Here is a 17,684-nt window from a genome sequence, read left to right as displayed (position 1 = left end):
GGGCTGGGAGGATATGGAGACAAACCACGTAAGCTCTCTCGTGGGGGTCCGTTGTCACATTCCTGGAAACCCGGCCTCGTGCTTCAGGAACCTTAAAACAGTCCCAACCTTTGACCGGGTAACTGAAGTTCTGGGCATTTTGCTTGAGAGGTCATCAGAATTGCCATGACTTCTGTTCACAAAGATATTTATTGCTGCCAGAGTTTTAATGGTGAAAAATTAGGAAAAAAAAAAAACCGAAAAAAAACAAACAACCTTAAATGGTCCCTATCTGGCATACGTTAGGTTTATATAAGATCTTACAGAATGGATTATGTGGCCCCTTCTTAACATTTCCCAACTTTTATGGGGAAAATGCTTATAACATGAATTAAACAGGAATACAAAATCATAGACACATACGTAGAAATCTGTGCTGTCAGCCATGAGGGGAAAATGCACTGAAACGAACTAAGAGGAAAACACCAAAACATCATTCCAGGTTACCTCTGGGCCAGGAGTTGATGGGTGAGATTTCAGGTGGAAGAAGAGGACATTTCAGGAGATGGGGGTCCAGAAAAACCTGAGAAGAGCTGCCTGGCAGGCGCCCGGACAGGGTGGGAACATTGTGGAGCGTGTGGGAACGTTGGTTCAGTCTGGCAGGAGGTGAGTTCAGAAGCTGCAGGGGCAGCAGGATGGATGAAGCGTTGGTTTAAGCACTTGGGGAGGTGAGCCTGACCTTGAGCAGACTGAGGTAGGGCCTTACACAGGGAGAGAAGAAACTTGAACGTGGAGATTGTCAAGGGAACACAGGTTTGGCCCTGAAATATATCCTCTCTCTGAGGCAATAATATTTTGTGGTTTATTTCTCAGGTTCAGATTCAGAATAAGAAAGTGGACATCTCTAAGGTCTCCTCCAAGTGTGGGTCCAAGGCTAACATCAAGCACAAACCTGGTGAGTGCAGTCCCCTGCTTCCCCCAGGGTGCCTGGGCCTCGCCTGGGCTGGGTCTCCCCGCTGTGCTTTTGTCATTCCATAAAGATTCCAGGGGGGGGGCATCCCCCGGGGGGGGGGGGCATCCCCCCACCCGTCCCAGGCGCTAACCTCTTAGGCGCATCCGGAGGAGCGGGTGGTAAAGGCCGCTGTCCCCACGGGCATCACCGCACCCCTACTAGCGCGCCGGGAGCCAGTGCTGGGGGCGGCCGTTCGACTGCGGGCGGCGGATATTCCCAGGCAGTGACGCACCAGCTGTGAGCTCCCGCAGGACAGAGTCGTTGGGTAGCGCTGCCCAGGCCGCGGGTGAGGGTCTTGCTGCTGGGGCGGTGTGACTTCCTCCTGGCGGCGTGCTCCCGCCTCCACTGTCATCCCCTACAGCCGCGTGTCCTGGTTCTGGGTGACAGTAGACCAGGGCTAGGGCACTTCCCCTGCAGCGGCAGGCACGTGGCTGGCAGATCTGGCTCCTTGGAGGTCAGGCGCCAGGGGCCACTTAAGGTGAAGGCAAGGAACTCTCGGCAGAATGTGTTCTGTTTAAAAGGGTCAGAACAGTTTGGCCCTTAACTCACCTCATCTCCCCCCTTTAATCTGGAAAATCCACTCTTGCGCGATGCCACCTTCCCCGGTGCCGCTGACTGACCCCGAGGCTGGGTGTTTCGCGGTGGGGAGGGGTGGGCAGGAGCGTAGGACAGCTGGCCAACTTGGCACAAAGCCGGGTGCTCTGGTTTGTGACGCGGGCCTCCAGAGGGGTGGGCCTGGGAGAGCAGGGCAGCCCCACATCCTGTGGCCACACTGTGGCCGTGAGTCCTGAACCTCACCCTTGTGCACTGGCCGCCCGAGCGCGCTGGGCCCCGGGGCTGGTCCGGTCCGTGCCTGACCTTTCTCAGCTCAGTGCCGGGACTACTCCCACCTCTCCTCCTTTTCCTCCACGACAGAGAAGCCTCTTTCCATTTGCCTTCTCTTCACTACAGTGTGGCTCATGCAGCAGCACAGACAGACCCCGCTGCCACCCTACCTCTGGCCATCGCCAGCCTGGTGGTGACTTTGGGCAAGTCACTCCTCTTGTCCAGCACCCGCTCTGGTGGCTGTAAAACAAGGGTCCTGACCCTGCTGGACAGGGCGTTCCTGCACTGCACGGAAGCGGGCGCTCTGCGCCACCCAGTCAGGGGGTCGTGACGTTGGCTAGAGAACCCGAAGCAGACACCATCTCGGCGCCTCTAGAGGCTTGGCTGGAGGCAGCACCGCGGGCCTGCGGTGGTGCTGAGGGTGCCTTTCTTCTCTGTGGAGGTGTTGCCGCTGGCCGGATGTAGACTGTCAGCCCAACTTTGAGAAGACTAGCCCTGTTTGACAAACATGTCCACTGTCCTTTCCTCCTCCTCTGTGCTCAGAGCCACGTTCCCCATTTCTGTATTGGGCACATAGCCAGTCCTCGGCCCAGCTAGGATTCCTGGTCCCACCGCCTGGCTTTGCCTATGTGACCGGTTGTATTTTGGTACCAGGTGGAGGAGATGTCAAGATTGAAAGTCAAAAGTTGAACTTCAAGGAGAAGGCCCAGGCGAAGGTGGGATCCCTCGATAATGTGGGACACCTGCCTGCAGGAGGTGCCGTGAAGGTAGTGAGTGGGTCACCAGGGGGACACGGCTTGGGCCGGGTGGGAGGGGTTATGCAGCCGGAGTCTGGGTCCCAGGTACTGGGCGCCTGTCACCGCCCCTCAGTATCTTCAGGAGTCTTGTGTCACCCACACCATTGTGTTTTCCCAGTGTCCTTCATCAGTCCTGAGTGAGGCAGGAGAGGTAAAGAGGCCCCAACCCAGCTGCCTCTCACCTGTCCAGCTGGAGACAGAACCTCTCCTTACAGCCATGGCCCTCCTTACTTTTTGAGCCCATCTCAGCCATTTCTAAGGGGACTATGGGCTGGGGCACAGACTCCCACAAAGCACGGTTCTCCCCAGCTACCTCATGAGGGGGTCCAGGCTCCATGCCGGGCTCCATTCTGGGCCTGCTGGGAGCAGGATGCCACATTTGCAACTCCTGGTGACACCTGCCTCTAGAGGGACTGCCATGGCCAGGGCTCAGGTGGGCAGGACTTCCCATCCTCTGGACTGGCTGGGCCTCTCCTCCCTTCCCTCCCTGTCTCCTTCCCTCCCTCCCTCCTTCCACGGCACTGTGAGACCTTTGTGTGCCAAGATGTTGTCTGTCCTTCGTTCTGTGTTGGGCGGTTGGGGGGGGACACAGGGGGCAGCACCTTGCAGGCTTCTGTGCATGACCACAGCTGCAGCTGCTCAGGGGAAGGTGAGCCAGGGAGAGGGACACAAGAGCAGCGGCTGGGGCCTTCGCTTCTACATCTGATGCCTAGCCCAGCCTGTGTCCCCTCTTCCCTCCTTCCCTCGGTGCTCCAGTTGAAGGCCTGACTGGCTTCTGTGAATGTGTGGGGTCCTGGCTCTGTCACAGGCTCCCAGTCCACGCCTCCATACCTTTGAGGAGCCACTCCCCAGTCTGTCCTCCGGGGGCCCTAACTCAGATGTAGTCGCTAGTCCAAAGCCACATGGCAAGTACATGTAGACCAGGGTTTACACCTGCACCTTTCTGACCCCACGTCTTAAGTTCTTTTTTTTATTCACATCATCTCCCTTAATTATTTCTGGAATTGTCTTTCTGATACAGAGGCCCGTCTCCTTCACTGTTCTGATTAGAAACCACTGTAGAGTCTTCCATTGCCACCTTTTGGGTGTTCCGGGGCACGGGTGGCCTCCCACTGGCCTCCCCTCTTCTGTCCACCCCATCCTCCTCCCGCAAAGCCCTGCAGGCCCCGAAGTCTCCCTGGTCCCCCCTCCCTGGACCCCTTCCTCCCTCCTCTGTGTCCCCAGGCTCCGGAAGGGTGCCCCGCACAGAAGAGGTCTCGGTGTCTGGGGAGGGGTAGATGAGCAGGCAGGGCTCATGAGTTCCCAAGAGAGCCCCTTTAGCACCCGCTCTCTGGTGGGTGTGGTCTGGGACTCATCGGTCCGGTCCGAGGTGGTGAGCTGCACCCCTTGGGAACTGACTCCCAGCTCCCAGAGCTCCTTAACTGGCCTGCAGCACCCCCGCTTCCCGACCGATTCCAGACCCGCTGTCTAGAGAGCGTTCCCAGGGTTTTTGCCAGTGATCAGGTGTCACGGCTGTTTGGTGTCGGCCTTGCTGAGAAGCCCGCACCTCTCCCCTCAGACCACATGAAACCGTGCACTCCACAGAGGAGCCCCCCAGGGTGTGTCACTAGCCAGGCTGCATGCTGGGCCCGAGGCTGTGTTCTTGCCCTACACTGGCCGCCCAAGCCAGGGGTCCTCTCACAGGCAGAGTAGGGGTGGGGAGTACCTGGTTTAGAGTCTCCAGATGACTGTGCCTAAATCCAGTGGCCGGGGAGGGGTGGCGGGTGGGCAGGGAGGGGCTGTGTGTAAAACCCACCATCACCCATCCCACCTCCTCCCCGACTGACCCTGCACTGTCTCCCCCACTGTTTCATTGTAGACTGAGGGCGGTGGCAGCGAGGCCCCTCCGTGTCCGGGCCCCCCCGCTGGGGAGGAGCTGGCCAGCCCTGAGGCAGCGCCTGAAGCTGGCGCCCCCACTTCAGCCAGTGGCCTCAGTGGCCACCCCACCCTGGCAGGGGGTGGTGACCAAAGGGAGGCCCAGACCTTGGACAGCCAGATCCAGGAGACAAGTAAGTGGCTGGGCTTGGCCTGAGGGCCAGCCGGGGGCCCTGCCACTGTTTGCAAATTGAAACTCCTTTTTTTTTTTTTTGACTAGAGTATGGCCTAAATTTTAACCAAGCAACCTTTTATTTTCCAGGCATCTAATGATGACATTCTGGTCTCGTCTTCCGTCCCCTGTGTTCCTCCTCTTGTGTCCCTTGTTCCCCCCTCCCTTCCCTCCTCCCGTGTCACTGCAGATTGAGACCTACAGGCTGACGTTCCGGGCAAACGCCAGGGCCCGCACCGACCATGGGGCTGACATTGTCTCCCGCCCCCCCCACTTCCCTGGCGGCCCCAGCTCAGGCACCCGGGCCCTTGGCTCCCTCACCCGGGCTGCTCTATAGACCCCACACAGCTTGGGTGCTGGGCAGTCCTCTGGGCCCCCGCCCCATCCCCCTGCCTTGCTTGCCCATGGCAGTAGGCCCGCCCCCAGACCTCCTCCAGTCCCTGCCCTGGGCCCAGCTCCTTGCTTCCTTCCTGTCCCATCATTGCTCACTGCTCCGTAGATGAGGTTGGGAGGTGAATGGGGTGGGGAGGCCAACTTGGGATCTTGTGGGATCTAGGAGGGGGGGGGGGGATCCAGATTCCAACCTCGTCTTTGGGTTTTTCGGACCAAACCCAAGAGAAACTGACATATGCGCCCTCCTCGCCGGGTCCACCTGGAGGGAAGAGTGGAAGTGGATGGCCACGTGGTGGCAGGGTGCTGCCCACATCCCCTGGAGCCCACTAAGCCACCACCTCTCTCCTTGACCCCACAGTGGTGCCCACCATGCAGGTGGGGCCAGGTGCCTCTTGCTGCCCTGCCCCAAGTTAGTTAGGGGTTGGTTCTGCCTGTCCCCGCTGCTTCCTGTACCTGCCTAGCTGCTGCCACATTTCCCTTTCTCTTGTTTTATCCTTTTTTTTTTTTTAATAACCTAAAAACTGGTAGAGGAGTTTTGCAGGTTGAAGCCATGTCTAAATGAAAGTTCTCAGTAGGTGTTAAAGGAAATGGGGAGGGGACATCCTTAAGCCTCCAGCCGGGAGGTCAGGCATCGGGGGCTGCCTTGGCCTGGGCAGCTTGGGGCCCCAGAGTGTGTGGGCAGGGCGGGTGAGATGCAGGGGCTGTGGCCTGGTGAGCATAGGGCACACTAGGGGCTGGTCAGAGCGTGGACTGGTTCTGGTATTTTGTGTGTATGCTGCTTTTCTTTTCTAACCAAGAGGCTGGTTTTGGTATCTCTATCTGTCTCATTCCCTGGGATCTAGTGGGAGATATAAGCTCGGGGCCGGAGAAATAGGGAAGGGCTGTGGAGGTCAAAGTTCTCCAGGCTTGCAGGCCTAGGACACTAGAGCCCTCAGTGACTGGGGTGCCCCAGATGTCCAGAACTCATGTGGATGATGGGGAATCAGGTATGGAAATTTAAAAATAAAAGCATGAGACAGGCCACCTCCCTTCCCTTACAGCCTGACTGGAGAGTGGGGAGAGGCAAGGCCAGCCTGTGGAGGGGTGTCCCAGCCAGGGCCGGTCTTGGGATGGCTGCAATGATGAGAAATCCCGGGAATTGTATTGACACGGAAGATTCTTATTGCACTTGTATTTTTTTTTTTTTTTTTTTTTGTATTAAAGTTTGCATGGTTTCTAATAAAGGATTAAAATGTAACAGTTTGTAGTGAAATGGCCGGGGAGTCTCCCAGGGCTTCTCCTCCAGAAGAGCATTTTCTGCAGTGCAGACTTGCCCCGAGGAGGTGGCCACAGACTCGGCCCCTCGTCTTCCCCGCCGCTGCTCCCAGTGACCCTTGGAGCTGAGAAGGTAGGGGCTCTTGACTTAGGTTCAGATTTGATCTCCGTGTAGAGGGAGGGCATCTGGGCCAGCAGGTTCTCCTACTTCTGAGGTAGCATTTTCCTTGGGGAGGTTTGACGCCACATCCCCAGCTCCCCAAGCACATACCGTTGGGGGGGGGGGGGGAACCTGTGGAGAAAGTGTTCCCCGAGCCAAAGACAAGAATGCTTTGTGCCAAGGACTTTGGGGCACCCGTGTTTTGTCAGCAGGAGGAAGCGGCAGAATGAAGTAGTAGACAGTGCAGGGCCCGAAGGTACCTGTGCCCTTTGTGTTAGTTCCAGGCCCACACGGATGCTGAGGTTGACAACTGGCTCTGGGTCCACAGGTAGGGGTAGGAGAGGTGACCCTAGTAGAGCGCTCTCTAGGTGGGCTGGAGTGGTCGTTTTTCTGAGGGGTGGTCTTGTCCCAGCTCCCTTGAAGTGTCCCCCAAGCCAGAGAAGCGGAGAAGGCTGCCCTGACAGCTGGGGACCAGAGGCCCCTGTGAGCTGTTACTACCTGCAGCCGTTTGGGGGTGTGACATTTCTGTACTTCCGGTTTGCTTATGGCTCAGCTATTGCCTGTGTCAATCTGTGATTCCGTTGTACCGATTTCAAGAGTAAATAAAGCTCGTGATGTCCCACCACGCAGGCCCTGTATCTTCTGTGTGTCCTCGTTGGTCTCCGCTAGCCCGTCGCCTTGTATCGGGAGACTGATGTGTGCACCGTGCAGTCTTGACGACCGTAGCCTCTCATCTGTGAATTTGTGGATGCGACCAAGGGGAAGTCCCAGCTTGTGGCAGGGCTGCCACACAACCCGAGGCCCCTTGAGGGTTAAGGTTCAGGTGCCCTTAGCTGCCTGAGGAACTTCTCTCCCAATTCTGCTTGGGCCTGGGAGGTGGCAGCCAGATTCCACGAGGACACGCGCTGTGCACGTACCACTGGCCCGGAGAGGGAGACGTGAGTGAGTGCATGCTCAACACCTGCTGTCCCAACCCGCAAAGGCAGGGATGGTGCAAACAGGCTGCCTGCCACGTGGGCGCGGGAGCAGCTGTAGGACCAGGCAGGCCCCTGGAACGCAGGCCCCACACCAGCTAAGCCCCTCCCTCCCGTGACCTCAGCCTCGCAATAAGCGGGGGTTTGGGAAGCGGGGGGTGCTGGGGCCCTGAGAGAGGAGCCCCCAGCGGAGAGCAATGCTCACAAGGGATAAATAGAACTTTATTTTAAATAAACATCTGCACTCTGTACACAGCCCCAGCAGACACGGGGCTCAGTCATCGGCTGTCTTGCGCACGTCAAAGCTGCCACAGGGCCCACGCAACAGCTCCGCCAGCAGGGCGAGCAGCTGCCCGTGCTCCTGCTGCACGCCGGGCGGGAGTGCGGCCAGCTCACTGCGCAGGCTCCGCTCCACCATGCGGCCCAGGGCCCGGCGCAGCTCCCTCAGCAGCCGCACGGTGCGGGAATCCCCCTCCAGCCTCAGCAGGTCACTGTCACTCAGGGAGATGGTGGCCCGGCGCCCATCATCTGGGGGAGGGAGGAGGTCGGCAGAGGGCTAGGGTGAGGCCAGGCCCCGGTGGATACAGACCGGCCCGAGCCGCAACGGGGGTGGGGGTGGGGGTGTGCCGGCACCCACCACGTATGTGGACGTCCCCGTCTGTCAGCAGCAGCACGGCCAGCGGGTGCACCTGGGAGGAGTCCCGGACGAAGACGCTGCCATTGGACTTGACGGCCATGAAGTACGTCAGCCATCGGCTCCGGAGCCGCGTGGCCTCCCTGAGGAACACAGGGCTGGGTGAGGCTGCCCTCCTAGGGAGCATGCCCACTGCTCCTCCCCTGCCCTGCCTGCCTCCCACCTGTTGATGGTCGACTTATGCAGCAAGATGTTGCCTGATTTGGTCCTGTATGTGACGCTGTTGGGCTTGAACTTGCCCTGCCGGGTCACCTTGCCCTGCCTCACCTGCAAGGATGAAAGAAAAGACAGACTGGCTGAGCAAGAAGCTGCAGATGAATCCGCGGAGGCCGAGGCCCCCCCGGGCCCCCCCCGAGGCAGCACCTGGATGAGGTTGGGGTAGAGGCCGGCCATCAGTACGCCCTTCACCAGCTCCTCCTCCTCACTGTACTCGTTGCACTGGGCAGAAGCCAGGGTGCAGTCCGAGGGCTTTCCCACCAGGAAAGCCTCATAAATGTTCTCTGAGAACTGCTTGATGAGTCCTGGGGAGTTGGGGGCGGGTGAGCCTGTGGCCCCCGAAGCCACGAGGCTGGGGGACGACACGCTCCGTGGTGCCTCAGCCAGGGGGGCGTGGGCCGGGAGGGGCTAGAGACGGGGTGAAGCCCACTGACCGTGGATGAAACGCAGGCTGGGCGCGTACAGCAGGTTCTCCTCCAGGTAGTTCTCCCGGGAGCTGCGGTCCTGCCAGCGCAGCACCTCCTCCCAGCCGGCCACGGCCCGCACGAAGGCCAGGTGGTCACTGCCACTGTCGTGGCTCAACAGCGCCTTCACCTGGGAGGCAGTGGGAGGGCGTGCCGGGGTCACAGGGGGAGGGCTGGCGGTGGCCGCCTCGGGACAGAAGGTGGGGGTGGGCCGAGAGGAGCAGCAAAGGGCCACGGGACAGGGCTGGGTCTGACCTTGTCCACCTCCGCCCGGTTCTGCAGGCTACTGCTGAAGGGGTCCCGGGTGAGGCAGGAAACGACCACCAGCAGCGGGTGCAGGCAGCGGAAGATGGCAGCCAGCACTATGGCCTTGGCCAGCCGGGGGTCGGTGGAGATATGGGCCAGGCGCTGCCCCAGGGTGGTCAGGTACTCCCGCTGGTCCAGCACTCCTGCAACAGTTCGGCATCAGGATCGCCCGTGAGAGCCATGCCGTGACCCCCGCCGGGCTGGCCCCGCCACACTCACCGATCTCCTGGAGCAAGATCACGGCCTCGTCCACTGCCTTAATGTTCGGACTGTCCACAGCCTTGGAAAGGAATTCCACTGCCTGCAGCAAGAACCGGCCAGAGCCTGCCATGAGCCCGAGTCCCGCCCACGCCTGACCACGTCCAGCCCATGCCCAGCCCTGCCTCCGGCGCACCGTCTTCTCGGGCATGTGGATTTTGGCTTGTAGCACCAGGTTCTCAAGGGGCGTGCGCAGAATCTCCGGCACTTGGAAAGGGACCATTTTCTCCAGCCGGCTCCGTGGGAATAGGTGGTAGGCAAAGCCTGACTGGCAGCGGCCTGCCCGGCCCCGGCGCTGGATCACATTGGCTCGTGACACCCACACAGTCTCCAGGCAGGACACCTGGGGGAGGGGGTGGGTGAGCGGCGACACAGATGCCAACGCACCTTCCTCAGTGCTCCCCCACGTCTGGCCTTCACCTCACTTAACCCCTCAATGCCCCCCCCCCCCACAACAGGGACACCGAGAGCCCACGAGTGTGGCTTCTTCCAGACACACAGGGCAGCTCCAAGGCCCATCTGGGCTGGGGGCCACCTTGGAACTTGTCGTTCTTCCCCCAGGGGCTGGCTAGGCCCAGGAGATGGGTGCCACCTTGGTCTTCAGGTCATAGCGTTCCTCCTTGTGCAGACCGCTGTCCACCACGTGCACAATGTCATTGACTGTAATTGAGGTCTCCGCGATATTGGTGGCCAAGACGATCTTGCGCACCCCAACTGGCGGCTGCTGAAATATGGCCTTCTGGTCCATCATGGGGATGTTGGAGTGCACTGGTGGGCAGCAAGAACACGCTGGTTATGGGCACTGCTCCTGCTCCCTGTGATGAGGGCACAGGGCAAGGATTTTGACCCCATTTTGATGAAACTGAGGCCCAGATCAAGAATACGCCCAGTAAAAGTAGAAAAACCAACAAAATTAGGGCAGCCTGGTCAGAAACCCAGGCCCCTCGAGTCCCAGTTGGGTCAGTCCCCAGGACAGAGGGCAAGACTGGTGTGTGAGGGCAGAAGGCCTCACATGCATGCTCTCACCTGGCAGGATCAGGTACTTGCTCTCGTGCACGCCCAGGGCCTCCTGGAGGCGTTGCTGCACTCCTTTGATCTCCTGCCACCCAGGCAGGAAGCAGAGGATCCCACCTGTAAAGGGGCCCTGCAGGCATGAGCTGTCACTCTCCGGCAGGTGGAGGTCAGGGTGGGGCCGGGGCAGAGGGGAAAGCACCCACCTGGTTCCCCTCGGGCATCAATGTGCAGAACCAGGTCCGTCACGAGGTCCAAGTCAAGTGCACATTCATCCTCAGACTAGGTTGGGGGAAGACAGGCCACAGTCACAGCCCCAGGGAGGAAGGACACAGTCACTCTGTGACTCAGTGAGGCCCAGGCACTCAACCTGTCACCTCCAACCCTCACCACACCCTTGCCCAGAAGCCCCCCTCCTGCCGCCCCCCCAATCATTTCATTTCTATCAAGGAAACAAGCTCGGGAGCATTAACTCACCCTAGGCCACCAAGCCACAGGGACAGGGAGGAGGGGAATCCAGAGGGAAGGCCGGGGAGGGCTGGGGCAGGCACGTCCCCTCACCTCGTGGTGCCGGTGCCGGTGTGGGTACTGGTGCTTGCCCAGCTTGGCCAGAATGTCCTCCAGGTAGTGCTCCTTGACGGGGTACATGAAGCCTGGCACCTTGATGACAGGGCAGCCACCAAAGTAGCGGGAGAAGCGCTCGTTATCGCCCGTGGCGCTCATGAGCACCAGCCGCAGGGCCGGGTTGAGCCGCTGCAGGCCCTTGAGCAAAATAAGCAGGAAGTCTGTATTCACATCCCGCTCATGGACCTCGTCCACGATGACATGGCTCACGCCCTCCAGGCTGGGGTTGCTCTGCAGCTTCCGCAGCAGGATGCCCACGGTGCAGAAGAGCAAGGCCCCGCCTCGGGCCGGGGGCTTGCTTTCCAACCGCACCTGGAAGCCCACGTTCCGGCGCAGAGAGGGGCCCAGTTCGTGGCTGACCCGCTGTGCCACCGACACAGCGGAGATGCGGCGCGGCTGGGTGATGATCACATTGCAGCGGGCACCACGGCCCTCGGTCACGTAGCGCTCTAGCAGCAGCTGGGGGATGCGTGTGGTCTTTCCACAGCCCGTGTCCCCAGAGATGACCACCACCGGGTGCTGCTCAATGGCATTGAGGATTGTGTCCCGATGCGGGTCCACAGGGAGCTGGGGGGCCTCCTGCCAGACTGGCCCTCGCCGCCGCCACAGCTCCAGCAAGTTCTGGCTCAGACGGACCTCCTCTGCTTCTGACAGGGGCACGTAGGGCTTGCCTGTGATAGGGTCACTCAGGGGCCCCGAGTCCTTGCCCAAGGGCAAGACATCATCACTCTGCAGCCGGAGTTCTGGGGTGATCCATGAACTATCCACAGGGTACTGCAGGATGGGAGAAGCAAGCAAAATGGTGAGACAGATACCTTCTTCCTCATTCACTCACAAGCCCTGCCACACAATTCACCTGGGCCAGATGCCATGGCCCAGCCCGCTGGCCGGCGAACTCAGTACACGACTGCCCAAGGACTCTCGTGGGCAGGACTGGGCTACTCAGGGCATGGGTGCTCCCACACTCCAACCTCCTCAGGGAAAACGGGGAGTCACTCCTGCCGGTTGCAGGTAGAGACTCAGTGCAGGGAAGACTGAGGTGGGGGTGGGGGGCGGGTTGCAGAAGGGGTTCTCCTGGTTCTCTTACATGGTTCAGGAAGGTTTCTATCTTGCGGAGGATGGGCTCAGGCACCTGGATGGTACACGGCCGGCGCTGGGTCTCACCCAGCTCACGCAAGGAGGCCAGGTTATACATGGCGTGGGTGAGCGGCTCGTTGTTGCGGTCCACCAGGCCCAGGCTCTGCAGAGGGGGAAGGGGGGACACTACAGGTTGATCTACGCCCCTGCCTCTCCAGAACGGGCCCAGACAGGCTCAGAAGCTTGAGAGAAATTGTGCAGAGCAACCTCTTTCCTAAGAGATTTTGCTTTTAAGTGGATGTTGTGCAGAAAAGAGGAATTCCAGGAAAATGTAACTCTTCACCCCTGCCCCAAAACTAGTAAAAATCAATTCAAGAAAAGTAAGACTGGACCTGCCCGAGAGGAATACCCCTCAGAAAGTTCTCCTTGAGCAGCCAGGGGCCCCACAACAGTCCAATCTCACCTCTATGAATTCCCAACATGGACATCTCAGCCAGGCAGGCCAGGCCCTTAATGACCCCATCACGACCTCACGAGCACCCTCTGTGTTCACTGCCTCCAAAGCACACCCCACATCCCCGCGACCTTTCCATTCCAGCTGCCGCCCCACCCCGTCTCCACAACACCCTTTCTATCTGTGACCCCTTTACACGAATGTACACAGAATTTCTTGGAAACGTCTACTCATACAATTCAATAAACACTGCATCTTATTTTCCTACATGTCCAAAGCCACCTCATCAGACATAAAACAAGGCATCCCAACACTTCAGGCAAGTGTGCAAAACCAGTCTTTTTCCCTAGTCTCGTGTTCCTGTCACCTGTAACACCAGGATTCTACTCGCCCTCTGAAGCTCAGATCAAATACTCCCTCCTTCAAGCCTGCCCCCACAGGGCCTGATCCCTTTCCTCTGGCCTCCCGTCAGGTCTCAAAAACAAGGATCTAGTCCCTGGACCAACTCGGCCACCTCACTCCAGGAAAGGCCTGAGAGTTTACCTGTGGCCTCTGACAAGCGGCCGGCAGCGGGAGCACCACTGCCAACCGGGAGCCGGCTCCTTTCCGAGACAGGGCTGTCCCATGCCGAGAGCCTCCTGATCCTCAGTACCTGTGTCTGTCAAGTTAAAATTCAGACCTCTGCAAAGTTCTACCGATTAGCCCCGGTTTGGTTTCCTGAGCCACAGGCATCTGTATCTCTCCCTCTCCTATTCTCTGGGCTTTCGTTCGAAAACGGGGTTCCCAGAGCCGAACACACACCAACGGTATATCTGACCAGAGCAGAGCAGGCCCTCCTTGCTCTCTTCCTCTGCAAACTAAACCTGTACTGGGGTACCTGGTGGCTCAGTCGGTTAAGCGTCCAAATGCAGCTCAGGTCATGATCTCGCGGTTTGGGAGTTCAAGCCCCACGTCAGGCTCTGTGCTGACAGCTCAGAGCCTGGAGCCTGCTTCAGATTCTGTGTCTCCCGCTCTCTCTGCCCCTCCCCCACTCATGCTCTATCTCTCTCAAAAATAAACAGTTTTTAAAAATTAAAAACAGGGGCGCCTGGGTGGCGCAGTCGGTTAAGCGTCCGACTTCAGCCAGGTCACGATCTCGCGGTCCGTGAGTTTGAGCCCCGCGTCGGGCTCTGGGCTGAATGCTCAGAGCCTGGAGCCTGTTTCTGATTCTGTGTCTCCCTCTCTCTCTGCCCCTTCCCCGTTCATGCTCTGTCTCTCTCTGTCCCAAAAAATAAATAAAAAACGTTGAAAAAAAAAAATTAAAAACAAAAACAAAAAACCTAAACCTGTACTGATGTGGGTTCAGACCCCCCACTTCTCCAGCAGGCACGGTAGCGGTGGCTCCCACTGCTGGGCACAGCTGGCCTCCGAGGCCTCTCCAAGGGAACTGCCCACTGGAGGCCCCACTGTGCACACCTTGGGGTTAAATGAATCTCCAATCTCCATCCCACATAAACATCTTATTACTCATTTCGCCCACAAAGCCCAGATAACTAAGATCTCTCTAGACGCCAAGCCTGCCGCTCGGCACAGCACCATTCCTCCTGCTTTTTGCTGTTCACAGCAACAGGCATGTCCCCTCCCGGCTTCACCCAGCTTTGGGCAACAACACCAAAAAGGCTGAGCTCGCAGGCAAAGCACCTTCTGAGAGAGTGAGGGATTCCTAGAAACAGCAGTCATGTGGTCAGAGAAGCAAGGCTCGGACACCAGATGCTATTGTGCTCAGGCTTTCAAAGGCCTAGTGTGGTGGGTTTCATTTCCTGGAGACTTGGGCCAATTTGCCAAGGGTAGGGGAGCTCTAAGATCTCCCATGCCTCACACCACGGACCCGCCTGGACTCACCTTCAGTTTCTTGCAGGCCAGGGCTGCTGCCTTATTCTCAGCCTCCGCTTTGCGGCGCCCTTTGGCGACAAAGGTCATAGGACAGGGCCAAAGCAGAGTGAGGGTAGACAGCTTGGTCTTGGTGCCCACGGTATGAAACTGCATGAGGTTCTACGCGGAAGGCAAGAGAGATGATTATGGAAAAACAGAGAATGCATCCTCAGAATGCCAAGGAACCCAGTCATGGAATTAACCCCCATCTTAGCAGGTGCCAAACATCAGCCACGCGAGATGGGCCAATGTACAGGCAGAAGGAAGCCCCTTTAGGGCTGCAGATCCCTAGGCCTGGGCTGGCTTCTCTGGCCATCCTATGGTTTCAGAGAAGAAGACAGCCTCTGGACAATGGCGCCACCCACCCTCCTAGCCTAGTGTGCTCTCAGCACCTTTGAAGACAACAGGGAGGGTGGCAGCTGTGGGGTGAGCAGTCGGCATGAGCCAGAACCAGGCACATCCTGGGGGTGCGTGAAGGCCTTACCCCTGGAAAGAAGCTGTGCTTACTGAAGCCCTGAGCCCGGCCACAGAGATGAAATTCATGCCTCAGCAAGACAGCGCCACACACACCCCACTCCTCCCAGGCACCCTGGACCAAGCTTGGGTCTCCGGCTCCCGCAACACCGGCCCACCCGGAGCTCCTACACCAATGTCTATTCCGTCCTGGCTGCTTCACACTCCTCACAGGCCAAGAACCCCAGACCCCTGACTGGCCTAGGTATGGGCTGAAGGTACAGGTATCCTCCACCATCACACATACTTGTAGCTTCCCTCCGACCTGGCCCCGGGGAAAAGCACACACAACCAAGCCAGCTCCCCACCCCACACACTCCAGGATACCCAACTCACCTTAGCTGTGGAGGACGATGTTGCTATCTGAATCACTTTGGCCAGAAGGTTCTTGGGAAGTGGAAACTGGGTCAGAGCCCTAATAGCACTGTCGTCGTCTGTCATTTCAAAGGAACCCCCCCTGGGAGGACCAAAAGTTTAGGTGAAAAAGCTCTATCTCTTCCCAGGCCAATTTCCCCTCAGGCTCTGAGGCCCACGGGGGTAGGACACTGCAGTGGTGCAACAGGCAGCAAGGAGGCATGGAAAAGATGGCAGGCCAGGCATCTTCGCTCAGCATGTGATCCTCTCAGAAACACAGCATGACTGACGCTCCCTCAGTTTCCCCAAACGGATAATTGAGGACAGGGGGCAGGGGCCCAGGGGCAGAGTAGTGGCTGGGACTTGGAGGGACCCAAGTGTGAGCTGGACGGAGGGTCCACGCTGCCGTTTTGCATGAGCCCAGCCACGCCGTACAAGACCGCTTTCCCCAGGAACGGCAGATGTACCAATGAACAATGGGACTCACAGGCTGAGGTGTAGCGGGGGCCCTCCCATCTCCGAGAAGGCTCCCAGGGAACATCTCCCATCCCCACGTCAAGGCGCAGCCAGCTTCCCTGCATCCCCCACGTCCAGCTCTACCTCGAGTCCCTGAGTGGGGTGTGGGAGTCCTGCTGGGCCATGGACAGGAAGTCGGTGACATCAATGGTCCCCTCTTCTAGCTCTTCCTCCTCATCCTCCTCTTCCTCCCGGCCCAAGGAGCGGGACAGGCCCCCAGGTCCCCCTGGCCGGATGCTCTCGGGATTCAGCTGCCGCCAGGAAGTAGGTGGCATGGTGGGTTCTGGGCGCCACCAGCTGTCAGCCGGAGAGCCAAAGCGATCGGCTAGCACACGATATTTGGCTGCATCAAACAGCTCGTTTCGGGGACCCAGCAGGCCCCAGCCCTGGGGGGTGGGGGCAAAAGGCATGTCGTGAGGGTCCGTTCTCACACCTCAGTCTGCCCAGAACCTACTCCCTTACACTAAAAGTCCCCTATGCAGGAGCCAAGCCCCTTTGTACCTGTCTGCCTGCTTCAGCCCCAGGTCCAGGACTCGACATCAAGAGAGCCCTTAACATGTCCAGCACTGAGGGTGCCTGGGTGGCTCAGTCAGTTAAGCGTCTGACTCTTGGTTTCAGCTCAGGTCATGATCTCATAGTTCATGTGTTTGAGCCCCCATGCCAGGCTCTGTGCCAACAGTGCAGAACCTGCTTGAAATTCTCTCTCTCCCTCTCTATCCTCCACTTGTTCTCTCAAAATAAATAAATACACTTATAAAAAAAAAAAAAAAAGTCTAGCTCTGAAGGGGTGCCTGAGTGGCTTAGCTGATTCAGCATCCAATGACATGATTTTGGCTCAGGTCAAATCAAAATCTCATGGTTTGTGAATCCGAGCCTTGAGTCAAACTCCATGCTATCAGAGCCAAGCCTGTTTGGGATTCTGTCTCTCCCTCTCTCTGCAACCCCCTCCCCTTAAGATAAACAAACAAGTCTAGCTCTGACACATGAAAAAGACAAAGTAAGCTCTTGCACCTATTAAACAAAAAACTGAAGGGAGAAAAAACCCCCAGGGAATGGGGAAGCAGATGCATTCACAAAGTGATCCAAAAAGCTTCAGTGAATATAGCAGTTAGGGAAAATGGAGCCCACACCAGAAAACAGATCTATCCCTGACATAAGAATCCTACGCTAAGAATGTATTCTAGAAATAACCTGGGATGCTTATAAAGCCATTCATGCAAAATCCATTATTTTGAAATATAGCTTTATTCTTTTCTAGACAGAGTACCAAATAAAACATGCTGACTCTCTAGCACATACGAAGCAACACGCTGGTTACCCTGAGCACCATTAGAAGAGATGAAACCTGGTCCCTGCCCCCAAGAAACAGAATCCACGAGGCAGAACAGAAATGCAGATGACCAGGGTCTAAGGAACCACAAAGTGAGAAGCTAGATGAACACAGTTAACAGAATTCCAATCAAAGTCTGGATAAGCTTCTTGCACGCTTGACAAGCACACACTCAGTCACCTATGTGTTGCTGGCAACTGGCACCAAGCACAAGAGCAATGCTCGATGATCTGGTTTGGGGGGGAAGGAAAGAGCCAAGGGACGTGAGTATAGATACTGGGGAACGAAAAGGCTGGGTGCCGCAGAGCACATAAAGGACTCCTATAGCAACAAAAACACTCCGATTAAACAACAGGCAAAGAACTTCAACAGGCATTTCTCCAAAAAAGGTAGACAAACGGTCAACAGCACAAGCAAAGCATTCTCAAAAACTACAGCTCTCTGCAGCATGGCATAAAATGATACCTACAGGCACA

At 57.8% G+C, this 17,684-nt stretch overlaps 2 protein-coding genes across 32 annotated transcripts in view; one reads left to right on the top strand and one right to left on the bottom strand.

Annotated features, from left to right (window-relative positions):
- MAP4 (microtubule associated protein 4) overlaps window positions 1-7,131 on the top strand; it is a 207,912-nt gene extending 200,781 nt beyond the window's left edge. For 21 of the 24 annotated variants that reach the window (XM_040445213.1, XM_040445212.1, XM_040445210.1 and 18 more), the window contains 4 exons: window positions 853-934; window positions 2,471-2,583; window positions 4,472-4,661; window positions 4,790-4,940. In XM_040445213.1, the coding sequence (XP_040301147.1) occupies window positions 853-934; window positions 2,471-2,583; window positions 4,472-4,661; window positions 4,790-4,797 (393 nt within the window). In that variant the 3' untranslated portion in view covers window positions 4,798-4,940. Of the gene's footprint in view, window positions 1-852; window positions 935-2,470; window positions 2,584-4,471; window positions 4,662-4,789 lie in introns of all 24 variants that reach the window. The other 3 variants (XM_040445206.1, XM_040445216.1, XM_040445205.1) reach the window with 2 other exon arrangements.
- DHX30 (DExH-box helicase 30) overlaps window positions 6,259-17,684 on the bottom strand; it is a 31,570-nt gene continuing 20,144 nt past the window's right edge. For all 8 annotated transcript variants that reach the window (XM_040445224.1, XM_040445226.1, XM_040445228.1 and 5 more), the window contains 16 exons: window positions 15,963-16,264; window positions 15,345-15,465; window positions 14,466-14,615; window positions 12,141-12,293; window positions 10,991-11,827; window positions 10,636-10,711; window positions 10,445-10,549; window positions 10,011-10,186; window positions 9,555-9,761; window positions 9,380-9,461; window positions 9,110-9,303; window positions 8,825-8,984; window positions 8,538-8,695; window positions 8,338-8,441; window positions 8,118-8,257; window positions 6,259-8,008 (listed from right to left, as the gene is read on the bottom strand). In XM_040445224.1, coding sequence (XP_040301158.1) covers window positions 7,755-8,008; window positions 8,118-8,257; window positions 8,338-8,441; window positions 8,538-8,695; window positions 8,825-8,984; window positions 9,110-9,303; window positions 9,380-9,461; window positions 9,555-9,761; window positions 10,011-10,186; window positions 10,445-10,549; window positions 10,636-10,711; window positions 10,991-11,827; window positions 12,141-12,293; window positions 14,466-14,615; window positions 15,345-15,465; window positions 15,963-16,264 — 3,219 coding nt within the window. In that variant the 3' untranslated portion in view covers window positions 6,259-7,754. The remainder of the gene's footprint in view (window positions 8,009-8,117; window positions 8,258-8,337; window positions 8,442-8,537; window positions 8,696-8,824; window positions 8,985-9,109; window positions 9,304-9,379; window positions 9,462-9,554; window positions 9,762-10,010; window positions 10,187-10,444; window positions 10,550-10,635; window positions 10,712-10,990; window positions 11,828-12,140; window positions 12,294-14,465; window positions 14,616-15,344; window positions 15,466-15,962; window positions 16,265-17,684) is intronic.

Source organism: Herpailurus yagouaroundi, unplaced genomic scaffold (genome assembly GCF_014898765.1).
Source record: "Herpailurus yagouaroundi ecotype Mexico unplaced genomic scaffold, PumYag 193, whole genome shotgun sequence".
NCBI lineage: Eukaryota > Metazoa > Chordata > Mammalia > Carnivora > Felidae > Herpailurus > Herpailurus yagouaroundi.
The sequence above is the reverse complement of the archived record's forward strand: the minus strand, read 5'-3'. Positions and strand labels throughout refer to the sequence as shown.